Source organism: Thamnophis sirtalis, unplaced genomic scaffold (assembly GCF_051295495.1).
Source record: "Thamnophis sirtalis isolate CommonGarterSnake01/CBP01778 unplaced genomic scaffold, rThaSir2_p1.2 scaffold_15, whole genome shotgun sequence".
Classification (NCBI taxonomy): Eukaryota; Metazoa; Chordata; class Lepidosauria; order Squamata; family Natricidae; genus Thamnophis; species Thamnophis sirtalis.
In genome coordinates this window covers 30,428,805-30,443,252 of record NW_028261395.1, presented here as the reverse complement: position 1 = coordinate 30,443,252, position 14,448 = coordinate 30,428,805, and the positions used below count along the sequence as shown (strand labels likewise).

Sequence of the window (14,448 nt, the reverse complement as noted above, 5' to 3'; positions counted from 1 at the left end):
ATAAGAGTTGATTGAGAATGGGTAAATTATTCTGGGCAGGGCATTGGAGTAGAAGACCTCCAAGGCAGTGGTGAAATCCTTTTTTTTTACTACTGGTTCTGTGGGCGTGGCTTGATGGTGGGGTCATGTGACAGGGTGGGCGTGGCTATGTAGCCATGTAACTGGGGGATCAAAAGACAGAAACTCTCTTTAACAATGTCCTGCTGGAGCAGGGTTGGACTAGATGATCTTCAGGTCCCTTCCAGCCCTGGATTATCCTCTGAAGCTGCGTTTAGTGTCAGGTTTGTAGTCCTTCTTTCCTCTCCTTTTTCCCTCCCTCCCTCCCTCCCTTTCTTTTTCTTTCTTTCTCCTCTCTCCCTCCTGACCCTCCTCCTCTCTCTTTCTCAGCACCCCACCTCCCCTTTTTGGCCTACAGGCTTCAGGGAACCCTGCTGGGAGCAAAAATGGACCCCCACACCCATGTTTCCAGAGAACCTGTAGTAAAAAAAAATGCTTAAAAAGTAAAAAAAAAAAAAGAGTTCCGAAGATCAGTTGTGCGACGTGCGATTGTAGGAACTTTTTTAAATTACTTTTTTAAAGTATTTTTTTTTACTACTGGTTCTGTGAACCAGCCCAAATGGGTAGCATTTTCACCCCTGCTCCAAGGGCCCCTTCCAACTTGGTGATTCTGTACAGGTAGAACCTCTCCTTACAACCATTCGTTTGTAGTTTCAATGGCGGTGGGGGAAAAAAAGAGACAATCATTTTTATACACTTAAGACTTGCAACATCCCCATGGTCACGTGATCCAAATTCGGATGCTTGAGCACTGGCGTGTACTTACAACGATTGCAGTGTCCCGGGGGGTCACATGATCCCCTTTTGGGGACCTTTTTTGGAGAAGGAAAGCCAGATTCACTGAACAGCCGTGTTACTAACTTAGCAACTAGAGTGATTTACTTAACGGTGAGGACAAAGGTTGTAAAATGGGGGCAAAGCTCACTTAACAACCATCTTGCTTAGCAATAGAAATTTGGGGCTCAATTGTCATCGTAGGTTGAGGACTACCTGTATGAATTCTGTAAAATATTATTAAACGGCTGATAGGTTTAGAATTCAATCTCAAGCAAACTAATTTTTCCTGCCAAATTTGCGTAAGGCCACCACCATTCATCTATGGATTTTCATCACTGAGAAATATTCCAAGGCTACAAAATTATTGCTTATATTATAATAGAATATAATAGAATAACAGTTGGAAGGGACCTTAGAGGTCTTCTAGTCCAACCCCCTGCTTAGGCAGGAAAACCTACACCGCTTCAGACAAGGTTATGGTTGTCCAACATCTTCTTAAAAACTTCCAGTGTTGCAGCACTCATAACTTCTGGAGGCAAGCTGTTCCACTGATGAATTGTTCTAACTATCAGGAAATTTCTCCTTAGTTCTAGGTTGCTTCTCTCCTTGATTAGTTTCCACGCATTGCTTCTTGTTGTCAGGTGCTTTAGAGAATAGTTTGACTTCCTCTTCTTTGTGGCAACCCCTGAGATATTGGAACATTGCTATCATGTCTCCCCTAGTCCTTCTTTTCATTAAACTAAACATACTCAGTTGCTACAACTGTTCTTTATATGTTTTAGCCACCAGTCCCCTAATCCTCTTTGTTGCTCTTCTCTGCACTCCTTCTAGAGTCTCAATATATTTTTTACATCATGGTGACCAAAACCAAATGCAGTATTCCAAGTGTGGCCTTGCCAAGGCATTATGAAGTGGTATTAACACTTCATGTGATCTTGATTCTATCCCTCTGTTGATGCAGCCTAGAACTGTTTCGGCTTTTTTTTTGGCAGCTGCTGCACATATTTAAGTGATTGTGCACCGTGGCTCCAAGATCCCTCTCACAGTTACTTCTATTGAGCAAGATACCACCTATACTGTACCTGTGGCATTTTGTTTTTCTTGCCTAAATGTAGAATCTTACTTTTTTCACCATTGTATTTCATTTTGTTAGATGGTTCCCAATGTTCAGGTCTGTCAAGATCCTTCTGTATCTTAAGCCTATCTTCTGGAGTGTTGGCTGTTCCTGCTAGCTTGGTGTTGTCTGCAAATTTGATGAGTTCCCCATCTATCCCCTTGTCCAAGTCATTGGTGAATATGTTGAAGAGTTCTGGGCCTAAAATAGAGCCTTGGGGTACTCATAGTCTTCCCTAGCTATGGACTAGTGCTGCATTATATTTATAGCTGCATTGTATATGGGTCTTGCTGCCTCCGTCTTCTCTTTATACAGGCAGACCTCAACTTACGACTGCAAATGAGCCCATTTTTTTTTTGCTGCTCACTGAGATGTTTAGTTAAGTGAATCTTTTTCCGTTTTATGACCTTTCTTCCCACAGTTGTTAAGCGAATCAAAGTGCTCATTTTTTTTTAAAAAAAAACATTCTTCACGGGTCAAACTGGTTATCGGTGTAATACGTAGCCTGCTGTAGGAATTTCCCACCTGCCATCTTGGAGACAGACTCTGGCTTCCTTAATTAGATCTAACCAGTTATGGTGCCATCGTAACTGGAAGATTAAGATGCATTCTCCTTGATGATGTAGATCAGGGGTGTCAAACTAGAGGCCCACGGGCCGGAACTGGCCCATGGCATACTTAGATCTGGCCCATGGGGTCGCCCTGGAAACAGATCTGGCCCACGGTGCTTCTGCCAGTGAAAGCAGGCTCCCGAGCACCGTTTTCTGCTGCTACGGCCTTCGGCAACCCTCTGCCAGTGAAAACGGAGCAGAGGGTTGCAGGAGGCCATGGCAGTAGAAAATGGAGCTCGGGAGCCCATTTTTGCTGGGAGAGTGCTTGGGCCACCACAGGCACCCCCGATATGAGTGATGTGGAGCTAGCCACGCCCACCCTGGTCACACCCACCCTGGCCCCTAGAGGTCAAGCACAGCCCTGATGTGGCCCTCAATGAAATTAAGTTTGACACCCCTGATGTAGATGCTAACACACTTTTTTTTTTTTTTTGTATCTTAATTGGGATCTCCAAAACATGCTTAATGGACTTTGGTTAAACCTCTTCATCCTGCCTGCGTAGGTGTGAATGCTTCATGAGGTTAAGCACCTACGTTCAGGCCTGAAACTTGAAAGGACAAGTTGATATAATAATGTGCTTCCTTGTTCCTGAAATTTTAGCCATGTCTGCATTTTTGCCTACTTAGATACGAAGAACCATACAACAGTGACCACATTTTAAATTTTTTTAAATGTATTTCTTTTAAAAAAGGAATAACAAATAACTATAGGGAGACACTATAGGGAGATGTAAGGGACACATGGCTTAGTGGCTAAGATGCTGAGCTTGTCAATCAGAAGGTTGGCAGTTCAGTGGTTCAAATCCCTAGTGGCATGTAATGAAGTGAGCCAGGGTTGGCATTTGGGGATTTGAAAAACTGGGCAGAATCCTAGCTAGAGGATCGCCCGAACCCGTGCGAACCCCCAGCAGCCCACCCCTGCTAACATGCATCCATCTCCAGTTTTAGACATTTTTTTCATGAATTTCAGGACTAGGAACCGTGAGTTTATTACAAATAAAATAAAATAAAATAAAATGAATAAAATGAGGGACAGGTTTGTACATTAATCCTGGCCACATTCTTGGGTTCTGGATGCTTTGGACATTCCAGCAGAAACTCAGGTTAGATTCCGATCAGAATAACAGAGTTGGAAGGGACCTTGGAGGTCTTCTAGTCCAACCTTCTGCTCAATCAGGAGACCCTATACTTGTGACGGCGAACCTATGGCATGCGTTCCAGGGGTGGCACACAGAGCCTTCTCTGTGGGCACATAAGCCATCCTCCAAATGTGGTTTTTTGGCCTGAAAAATGGTGGGTTTTTTTGCCTGAAAAATGGCCTACAAACAGTCTGAAAAATAGCCTGAAAATGGCCCCCCAAACACCCCAAAAACAGGCATGTGCACGCTGACCTGCTGGTCTTCGTGTTTCTGGCACTCTGGCGAACATGCATGTTCTGGTTTGGGCACTCTGTGCCAAAAGGTTTTGCCATCACTGCCCTATACCATTTTTGACAAAGAGTTGTCCAATCTTAGAAACCTTCAGTGATGGAGCACACACAATTTCTGGAGTCAAGCCATTCCACTGATTAATTGTTCCACCAGGAAAACCCTTAGAATTTCCTATTGGTGCCACATCCCAATACAGCCACTTCTGACCCTGCGTAGTTTTGTTATTGCCAGCTTATTTTTTTTCCTTTTCCTTTTTAATTTTTTTTTAAAATTAAATTTTGTTTGCCGCTCATTTTGCTTTGAGGCAACTCTGGACAACTTACATCATTAAAAGTAATAAAAACCACAAAACCAGTTCTCTGTCATCGCCCTTTGCATGGGCCTTTTTATGACACCTTTTTTCTTTAATCAGATGTGGCCTCGCCCACGGGAGGCCTATTTTGGGAAAAGCAGCCAATTAAACCTGACTGCCAAAGAAAACAAGAATATCCTTGGAGTTTACCAGTTTTGAAAGCATGTGCTTGCAAGCATGTTTTTAATCATCTGCCATATGACCTCCACCATGGCTTCTCAGCCTCATGATGTGACATTCCAGTAAACAGCTGGACTGACGAATTGAAACATGTCCGGCTGAGGACACTTTTAATAGTTAAGTGTCAACTTTAATCATCTAAGGTGCCATCTGCTTTATAGCTATTAATTTTTTAATAAGCGCAGACTCAATTACTCTTAAAGCATTATGACCAATCTCAAAACATCACGTTCTTTATTTTTATTTTTTTTAAAAAGGGGGCCTTATTATCTTTACATTTTGCATTACTTAATAGCGCATGGAACATGCTTCAAAAATCATTTAGCAGAAACATCTTGGCCCTCATATGAAGGGGAGTGCAAACATTCATCCAAGCAAACTGACCTGCTGGAGGAAATTTGGTTGGAACCAAAAATTAGGTTCTTCAAAGCAGCAGTCAAAAAAATGGACTGCTTTAATGAGTTGCAAAGATGTGCTTCGTCAGGTCTGAACCGCTTGTCTGTGGAGATTCTTAGTCAACCAAGTCATGGGTTGTCCCAAAGATGCTTTTTCAAGAGGCAACTGACTTTGGTTTTCTTTGAAGACGTTTCGCTTTTGATCCAAGAAGCTGCTTCAGAACTGAATCAGAACTGAAGAAGCTTCTTGGATGAGAAGCGAAACGTTTCCAAAAAAGAAAAAAAAGGAAGTCCAGTTGCCTCTTGAAAAAGCACCTTAGAATAGAATAAAATAACAGAGTTGGAAGGGGCCTTGGAGGTCTTCTAATCCAACCCCCTGCCTAGGCAGGAAACCCTACATCACTTCAGACAAATGGTTATCCAATGTCTTCTTAAAAGCTTCCAATGTTGGAGCATTCACAACTTCTGGAGGCAAGTTGTTCCACTAATTAATTGTTCTAACTGTCAGGAAATTTCTCCTTAGTTCTAGGTTGCTTCTCTCCTTGATTAGTTTCCACCCATTTCTTCTTCTCCTACCCTCTGGTGCTTTGGAGAATAGCTTGACTCCCTCTTCTTTGTAGCATCCCCTGAGATATTGGAACACTGCTATCATGTCATCCTAAGTCCTTTTCATCAAACTAGACATACCCAGTTCCTGCAACCGTTCTTCATATGTTTTAGCCTCCAGTCCCCTAACCATCTTTATTGTTCTTCTCTGCACTCTTTCTAGAGTCTCCACATCTTTTTTACATCGTGGCAACTTCTGGGACATCTGAACCCTTTCTCCCAAATAAGTGTGCAGAAAAACACTGCTGGCAAAATCTTACACTAGTGCCTTCCTAACAGTAGTGTAGTTGTTTTGAATTCTGTCTGTTGTGTTTATCCCATTTCTGGCGTCTTCTTTGCCTAATGTCTCCTAGGAAGGGAAGATTAAGGATCTATAAATTCTTACGATCCATTCAAGCTCCTGTCTTGGAAGTGAGCAAACACCACAACAGCAATGATAGATAGCAAAATGAGGAGGCTGTTTCCATTTCCAGAAAGGAATGGAAGAATAGGCAGCAATCAAATCACAAGGTTGGGATGTATTCCCACAACCAATAAATAATTGTGGCTATCAAGAGCAACACATGATACTATTTTGGCAGCTGATTCAACGCATTGGTTTAAAAAAAAAAAGTTTAGCTCTGCAATAAAGCATTCTTGAAAAGACGGAGGGGTTTAAACAGCAATAGCAATAGCACTTAGATTTATATACCGCTCTCACAGTGCTTCACAGTCCTCTCTAAGAGGTTTACAGAGTCAGCCTTTTGCCCCCAATGATCTGGGTATTGCATTCTAACTGCTGGGAAGGAAGGAAGGAAGGAAGGAAGGAAGGAAGGAAGGAAGGAAGGAAGGAAGGAAGGAAAGAAAGACGGACAGAAGGATGGACAGAAGGAAGGAAGAAAGCAATAGCACTTAGATTTTTATACTGCTTCACAGTGCTTTTACAGCCTCTCCAAGCAGTTTACAGAGTCAGCCTATTGCCCCCAACAATCTGGGTCCTAATTTTATCACCCTCAGAAGGATGGAAGGCTGAGTCAACCTTGAGCTGATCAGGATTGAACTCCTGGCAATGGGCACAGTTAGTCTACAATACTGCATTCTAACCACTGGGGAAGGAAGGAAGGAAGGAAGGAAAGAAGGAAGGAAGGAAGGAAGGAAGGAAGGAAGGAAGGAAGGAAGGACCAATAGCAATAGGCCTTAGACTTATATACCGCTTCATAGTGCTTTTACAGCCCTCTCTAAGCAGTTTACAGAATCAGCCTATTGCCCCCAACAATCTGGGTCCTCATTTTACCACCTCAGAAGGATGGAAGCCTGAGTCAATAGCAATAGCACTTAGACTTATATACCGCTTCACAGTGCTTTACAGCCATCTCTAAGTGGTTTATGGAGTCAGCTTCTTGCCCCTCAACAATCTTCATTCTAATCATTGCACCACCACAGCTCTAAATGTTAAACCTCTTCTCCTAGTTTTGCTAAATCTTTGCTGGGCTTTGAAAGAGGAAAATGTTTTGGAAAACATGCATGTGCACTAAAAGATCCTTCAGATCCAAAGTGTTCCACGTCCCAACTGCATAGGGCTAAATAGAACAACAGTCAACAGTCCGTCTGTCTCAGTGCTGCCTAAGACATAAATCTACCACTACCAATAAATATTTTCCCCTTGACAAGTTAATACATGGGTTGGTTAACAGTGAGCATTTTTTTCTTCTTCTTCCCACCACTCATTTTTTTTCTTCCTTACCTCATCACACTGGGTGATTCGGTGAGCAATTTCCTTTAGCTCCGTCATAGATTTCTCATCCTGGAAGTCATACGGAAACGTTTCAGTCCATTCTTTCAGAAGCTGGATTATCTTCGCTGCAAAGGCCTTGAGCTTCCCCTAAATGAGAAGAGGGGGGTTTGTTAAGCAGTGTATCAAAAATCTTCCTAACTCTGAATTTGGGGATGCTGTTCGGTGCCAAATGTAGGAGATGACCAGGGTGAGAGTGAGGGAGGGGTCAAATGCATCATCAGCCTCGAGACCAGTGGTGGGATGCGAGCGGTTTAACAATCGGTGCGGTGAGCGTGCGCTGTGCACGGTTGCCTAGCGCAAAGCTGGCTGAGGAACTCTGGGAGTTGAAGTCCACAAGTCTTAAAGTTGCCAAGGTTGGAAACCACTGTTCTAAGGCGGCCCCAGTAAGCAGAATAGTGGAGGCGTGGAAATCAGCGGTGCTGTGCAAATCAGCTGAGTCAGAAAGAAGGAAATATAGGACAGGATAGGGCGGGGTCAACTGATCATCAGCACTACTGGTTTGCCCAAACCAGTCTGAACTGGCTGAATCTCACCTCTGCTCAAGTCCCTTTATGCCCACAAAAGTTTTAAGTCCAGACCTCCTTGAATTCCATTGACTCTTACCTACTGTCAATTTAGTTTGATTGTTAGTAGTTCAGATTCTTATAGAGAACTAGCATGGAATAAACGTGTACTCATTTGAACAAATTCATTTGGTTCCTGACACCAAATTTTGAACCATCAGTTAGAAAAAGGGAGAATTAAAACGAAGGAAAAGATAAATTTCTATTTGTTTATGCTTTACTTCCAGAAGTTGTGGGTGGTCCATGAATGGAGGCTTTTAAGAAGAGTTTGGATAGCCATTTGTTCAGTTCTCCTGCTTGACCAGTGGGTTGGGCTAGAAGACCTCCAAGGTCCCTTCCCATTTGGTTATGGAACGTTCTGAAATAACATTCTGTATGCTGCATTATGTTAGACCTAAGCTGGTCTTCTAAATCGGCTTGATTTTGAAATTTGTTTATAAAGAGAAAGATTATAAGGAAAAGGAAAAGGTTCCCCTCGCACATACATGCTAGCTGTTCCCGACTCTAGGGGGTGGTGCTCATCTCCATTTCAAAGCCGAAGAGCCAGCACTGTCTGAAGACGTCTCCGTGGTCATGTGGCTGACATGACTAAATGCAGAAGGCGCACAGAATACTATTACCTTCCCACCCAAGGTGGTTCCTATTTTTCTACTTGCATTTTTACATGCTTTCGAACTGCTAGGTTGGCAGAAGCTGGGGCAAGTAATGGGAGCTCACTCTGTTATGTGGCACTAGGGATTTGAACCGTCGAACTGCTGACCTTTCTGATCCACATGCTCAGAGTCTTAGTCACCGCGTCCCTTAGAAAGATTACAGGTATGCATAAATGCTTATCCCAGCACACTCCCAACACCCTGAGTTAAAAGAAGAGGCAGCAGCTCAAAGAAACATGAAATGAATTGGACATGGCAATTTGGAAGGCTCCTGGTGAAAAACACTAGTAAATCTAAGTGCTATTTTACACTCTTACGAAAAAGGATCCTTCAGGCTCTCTTAGCTTGAAGTTTTTCAACGCCTCTAAAACCAGTATAAATATCAGGCTAGTGCCTGCATTTTAAAGTGGGTGAGAGTTTTCAGCATTTCCAAATGGGGGCATATCTGTGCAGTTTTTATACATGAGAACAAAAGGCACTGGTCATATCATCCCTCGACAAAGTGGGTTGTGTTCCTTCCACATCTTTAGAATTTGCAGTGGGATTCGGGTTTTTAATATGGAGAAGGGCGAGAAGATTATTAAATGCATATGACTTGAGGTCAATCGTGCGAATTAATAATGAATTAAGTATATACGCCAATGAGATCAAATCAAATTATTTTTTGTCTTAATTTCATTACAGAATAGAGTAGAGTAGAACAGAACAGAATAGAACGCAGAACAGAGTAGAGATAGAATGGAATGGAATAGAATAGAATAGATCACAGAACAGAGTAGAGATAGAGAGAGATAGAGAGAGATTAGAATAGAATTAGCAGAGTTGGAAGGGACCTTGGAGGTCTACTAGTCCAACCTCTTGCTCAGGCAGGAATCTCTATATCATTTCAGACAAATGGTTGTTCAATCTCTTCTTAAAAACTTCCAGTGTTGGAGAACCCACAACTTCTGGAGGCAAGTTGTCCCACTGATTAATTGTTCTAACTGTCAGGAATAGGGCCCCCAGTCCAGGGACATCCATGGGAAGGGTAAAAAAAAAAGTCAGGATAGCTACAGCTGTATAATCAAAGCCTGGTCCCTTTATTTCCAGGAGATAACACAACAAGATGTGTGACTTTGCAATGGTTGCAACCTCCACCTTGACTTTCTGGACAGCGCCATTCCTGTGAATGGACCACCCTAGCACACACCACTCAATGGTTGACCAAGGTGGGATGGAAGAACTTCTTGAAAAGAAGAAAAATGCACAACTCTTCCTAGAATTATCCAATTCGTAGAGAAATGGTTCCTCCAACTTAATTGGACGTTAGCTTGAATTCAAAGATGATCAGATTTCAACGTGGCATTGTTGGAGAGAGTTGGAAATATGCTTCCTTATTGAGTCAGTCAACTGGGTCCTGGAGGGTGGGGACTTTTTGGTCCCCTCTTGGTTGCAAGGCATATTGTTCATTTGCTTCTGGTGCCCATTGTTGTCATAAACCTCATCCTGTTTCTTTATATTAGCATGGATGGCTGGGTTTTAATTTGGAAGCTAGTTCTCAAGGAAGGGAAATGCTTAAATGCTTGTTCTGGGAGCAACTAGAGGGATTTCTTTGAACGAAGCGGTGAGAAGCAGAGACTTCCTTTGTTCACCCTTCTAATCATATCAGCTAAAAAGTTCATGACTGTTTCTCCCTCTTTCTAAAGAGGAAGGAAAATGAGTTATTCCTTCTGTGCTGTGCACCCTTGCTTGGGAATTGAGAGAGTCTTACAGATGCCAAATTAGTCCAATTCCCTTTAGAAGAAAAAGGAAGGTGTATTTTTTTTAGAATTTCCTCTACAAGAGAATGCTCAGTTTAAGTTGGGCTTCTGTAATAATAATAATAATAATAATAATAATGATGATGATGATGATGAATGAGAAGGAACATGAAAAAATTGCGAAATACCAGGACTTAAAAATTGAAATTCAATGATTATGGCACAAACCAGCAGTGGTAATTCCAGTGGTAATTGGCACACTGGGTGCTATTCCAAAAGCACTGGAATTACATTTAAAACAGTTAAAAATTGACAAAATCACCATCAGTCAAATGCAAAAAGCCGCACAGCTTGGATCTGCACGCATATTACAAAAATATGTTACGACGTCCTAGGCCCCTGGTAACCAATGCCGCTGTGATACAATTGTATAATAATAATAATAATTAAAAACATCGCAATACTAGGTGATAGCAGGGTTGACGAGAAGGAACATGAAAAAATCACAAAATACCAGGATTTAAAAATCAAAACTCAAAGATTATGGCACAAACCAGCAGTGGTAATTCCAGTGGTAATTGGCACACTGGGTGCTATTCCAAAAGCACTGAAATTACATTTAAAACAGTTAAAAATTGACAAAATCACCATCAGTCAAATGCAAAAAGCCGCACTACTTGGATCCGCACGCATATTATGAAAATATGTTATGACGTCCTAGGCCCCTGGATGGGGCCCGACTAGTAATCAATGCCAAATCCAGCAAAACAACTGGCCGCTGTGATACAATTGTGATAATAATAATAATAATAATAATAATTTACAACAACAGACAGTAAGTGCCGCCTACACAAAGAAGCCGAAAAAACAGTGGACCACCTGGTAAGCTGCTGCAAGAAGATTGCATACTGTAAAATAAAATAAAAACTTTATGAAAAAAAAAAAGGTCACACAAACTTATAAGCAGCAGCATGACAAAGTAGCAACAATGGTGCATTGGAAGATCTGAAGAAATATCATTTGCCTATAAGCAAGAACTGGTAGGACCATAAAATAGAGAATGTCGTAGAAAAGGAAGAAGTTCAATTGTTCTGGGACTTCAGAATCCAGACAGACAGGCACCTGCCACATAACACCCCGGACTTAATAGTTGTCGATAAGAAATACAAAAAAGTCTGGATAGTGGATGTGGCCATACCTGGAGACAGCAGAAGAGAAGAGAAAGAACTGGAGAAGATAACAAAATAAAAAGACCTACAAAAAGAAATAGAACGACTATGGCAAAGGCAAGCAAGGGTAGTACCAATAGTAATAGGCGCCTTGGGTGCAATCAAAAAACAACTGGAGCATCACTAGAACACCACAGGCATTGACAAATTTGCCATCAGTCAGTTGCAGAAGGCAGCTTTACTTGGAACTGCTTCCATCCTGAGACGATATCTGTAACACCATCAAACATCTAGATTTGCCTATCCCAGGTCCTTGCTAAGGACTTGATAGGTAGACAAAAATGCCCAATCCAATCTGAACATCTGGCTACTGTGCAGTGATTTTTATTTTTGTTGTTGTTGTTACTTACTTTATTCATTAAACATGAAACTCAGTCAACTGAACATTAAAAAATGCATCACAAATACCATTGACTGCTGCTGTTGGTTGACACAGGTTGCTGCCAGTGTCCTAGGTATCAACCAAGTACCTTCTTAAAATATATGATGTTCCGAGTAGCGCAGTTTTTTGCAGTTCCACTGGTGTTATTGCAGGAAGCTGCAATTTGTTGATGTATCTTATAAAATTCTTGGACATGGTTACCAAGTGCCCCAATGACAATGGGTATCACTGTTACATGCTTCATCCATAATTGGGTAGTTTTGATGGCCAGGTCGTGATATTTTGTGATTTTTTTCCAGTTCTTTTTCTTCAACACTGGCATCTCCTGATACCGCGATATCAATAAATTGTACGTTTTGGTTTTCGACAACTGTGACATCTGGCGTGTTGTGTTCCAAATGACTATCCGCTTGTATTCAAAAGTCCCACAAGATCTTCACCTTTTAATTTTCAATAACTTTTTCTACTTTATGTTCCCATGACTTTTTAGATACAGGTAAGTTGTATTTTTTACATGATGATCAGTGGATTGATTTAGCAACTTGGTCATGTCTAGCTTTGTAATCAGTTTGTGCAATTTTGCTGCATTCACTTATTAAATGTGAAACAGTTTTAACTTTGTTGTTGCAAAGTTGGCAGTTTGGTTTGTCGGTGGATTTTTGTATCTTCGCTTTCATGGCATTAGTTTGTAGTGCTTGTTCTTGAGCAGCCAGTATTAAACCTTCTGTTTCTTTCTTGATGGTTCCCATGTCTTAAGTCATGTCCATGTCGAGTTGTCATCACATTTTCCTTCAATGTTTTTCAAGTGCTGTCCATGCAAAGCTTTGGTTTTCCATCTATTTAATCTTGTCATCCAGCTGTTTTTCCTTATATTCTGCCTTTGTTTCTGTTGTTTTTATACTGTTCTCCGTTTCACAGCATGTAGCAATTTTTCTGTACTTTGGTTCACATAATCAATAATAATCACATTATTATTTTTATCATTATTATTAAATCTTTGGTGAGATTCACAGCCTTTGAGGCTGGTTGGTAGCTCAACAATTCGAGTCCTAACCAAGGACCTAGGAACTGTTAAGGTAACATCAGAGGATATAAGCTGTTCCAAATAGGGTGGTTTTTTGTAGAATCAGAATGTTCAAGTCTGATAAATTTAGAATAATAATAAGAATAATTCCAGAAATTCTTCATTGAGTCTTATCACATGAAAAGGTTGGGTTGTTGTTTTTTGAATGAGACTCTGAATTTAGCTCAGATTTTTGTCCTTTGTGGAGACTTCTGTTGTGTGTTCTGGCAACAACATGGAAGGAACTGCTACTGTGAAGTTCTTAAGACACTCCAAGCATGGTGTTCTCAACTAGGTTACTTGTCTCCTGCTAAGACACAGGAGAATTGGGGATCTCATTTATAAATGTCCAAATTGAACTCTGAAAAATTTCAAACAATTTCTCAGGTAACAGGGTCATCCTAACATTCCTTTCATCCTAAGCGAATGGCTTCAATGACTTTGTTCCACTTTCCTTCTTGTGGCACCCAACACTTTTGATTTTGGATGACACCATCATCGTTCAATCAATCGGAATAGAGCTGGGAGGGACCTTGGAGGTCTTCTAGTCCAGCCCCCTGCTCAAGCACTTAACTGAATCATCATCATCATCATCATCATCATCATCATCATCATCATCATCATCATCATCATCATCATCATCATCCTCGACAAAAGACTGGACTTGAAACTTCTTCAAACGCTCCCAAAAGCTCTAGGTCTCTTTGCTGAAGCAGAAGGAACATAGAGAAGGAACATCAAGTTGGATATTGAGGACTTCATAGGCTTACAAAGTGGTCAGGAAGGAGAGGTGGTAGAATATGGTCCAATCCCTTTTTTTCTTCTTCTCCTGAATTTCCAGGGATCGAATTTAAACAGATCCTTCACTTTCTTTCACTCTACTAACACAGGCAGCATTTATTATTTTGGTTGAACTCAAAAAAATCTCTGCAGAATCAGAGTTGGTTAGGGATCGGATGAAGATCCACAAAACTGGGTACGTGGAAGTAAATAAAAAGGACCCTAGAACAAAACAAGAGCAACCGATATTGTTCCCAGGAAAACATCACAGATCTGTCTGTAGAATCCAGCTCAGTTCAAGGAGCTGTTGCCTGAAACATGTACTCCTCCCCGCATATAATACTGGTAGATGGATATGAAAGTCGTAGCTAGCTCTGTGCGTTTGTAAAATCGCTTCAGACCCAGAGTAAACATGACGGGAGATGTTGCCTTGAAACAGATCAAACTCTTAACTGGGATTTGACATTTAAGAACAAGTCAGATGCTTGTTCCAGATTTTGTAACACATCGGCGTGTTGCATAAGGACATGTTTTGAAGCAATGTTGTTTATGTATAACAAACAGAACAAAGTGAACATACTAAGGAAATTGTTCCCTGTTAACTGTCTGGGACAGTGATGGCTAACCTTTTCCGGAGCGCGTTCGCACATCCAAACCCTCCAAATGCAATGCATGCATGTCCCTTGCGCATGCACCCTGCCCTGTGCATGCCCCGTGCCCCCTGCACATGCAAGCATCCCCCC

General features: G+C 41.5%; 1 protein-coding gene across 2 annotated transcripts in view; it reads right to left on the bottom strand.

Moving 5' to 3' along the window:
* The window catches only part of RASGEF1A (RasGEF domain family member 1A), a 109,976-nt gene that overhangs the window by 17,505 nt on the left and 78,023 nt on the right, over positions 1 to 14,448 (bottom strand). For both annotated transcript variants that reach the window (XM_014069661.2, XM_087702247.1), the window contains exon 4: positions 7,246 to 7,383. In XM_014069661.2, the coding sequence (XP_013925136.1) occupies positions 7,246 to 7,383 (138 nt within the window). The remainder of the gene's footprint in view (positions 1 to 7,245; positions 7,384 to 14,448) is intronic.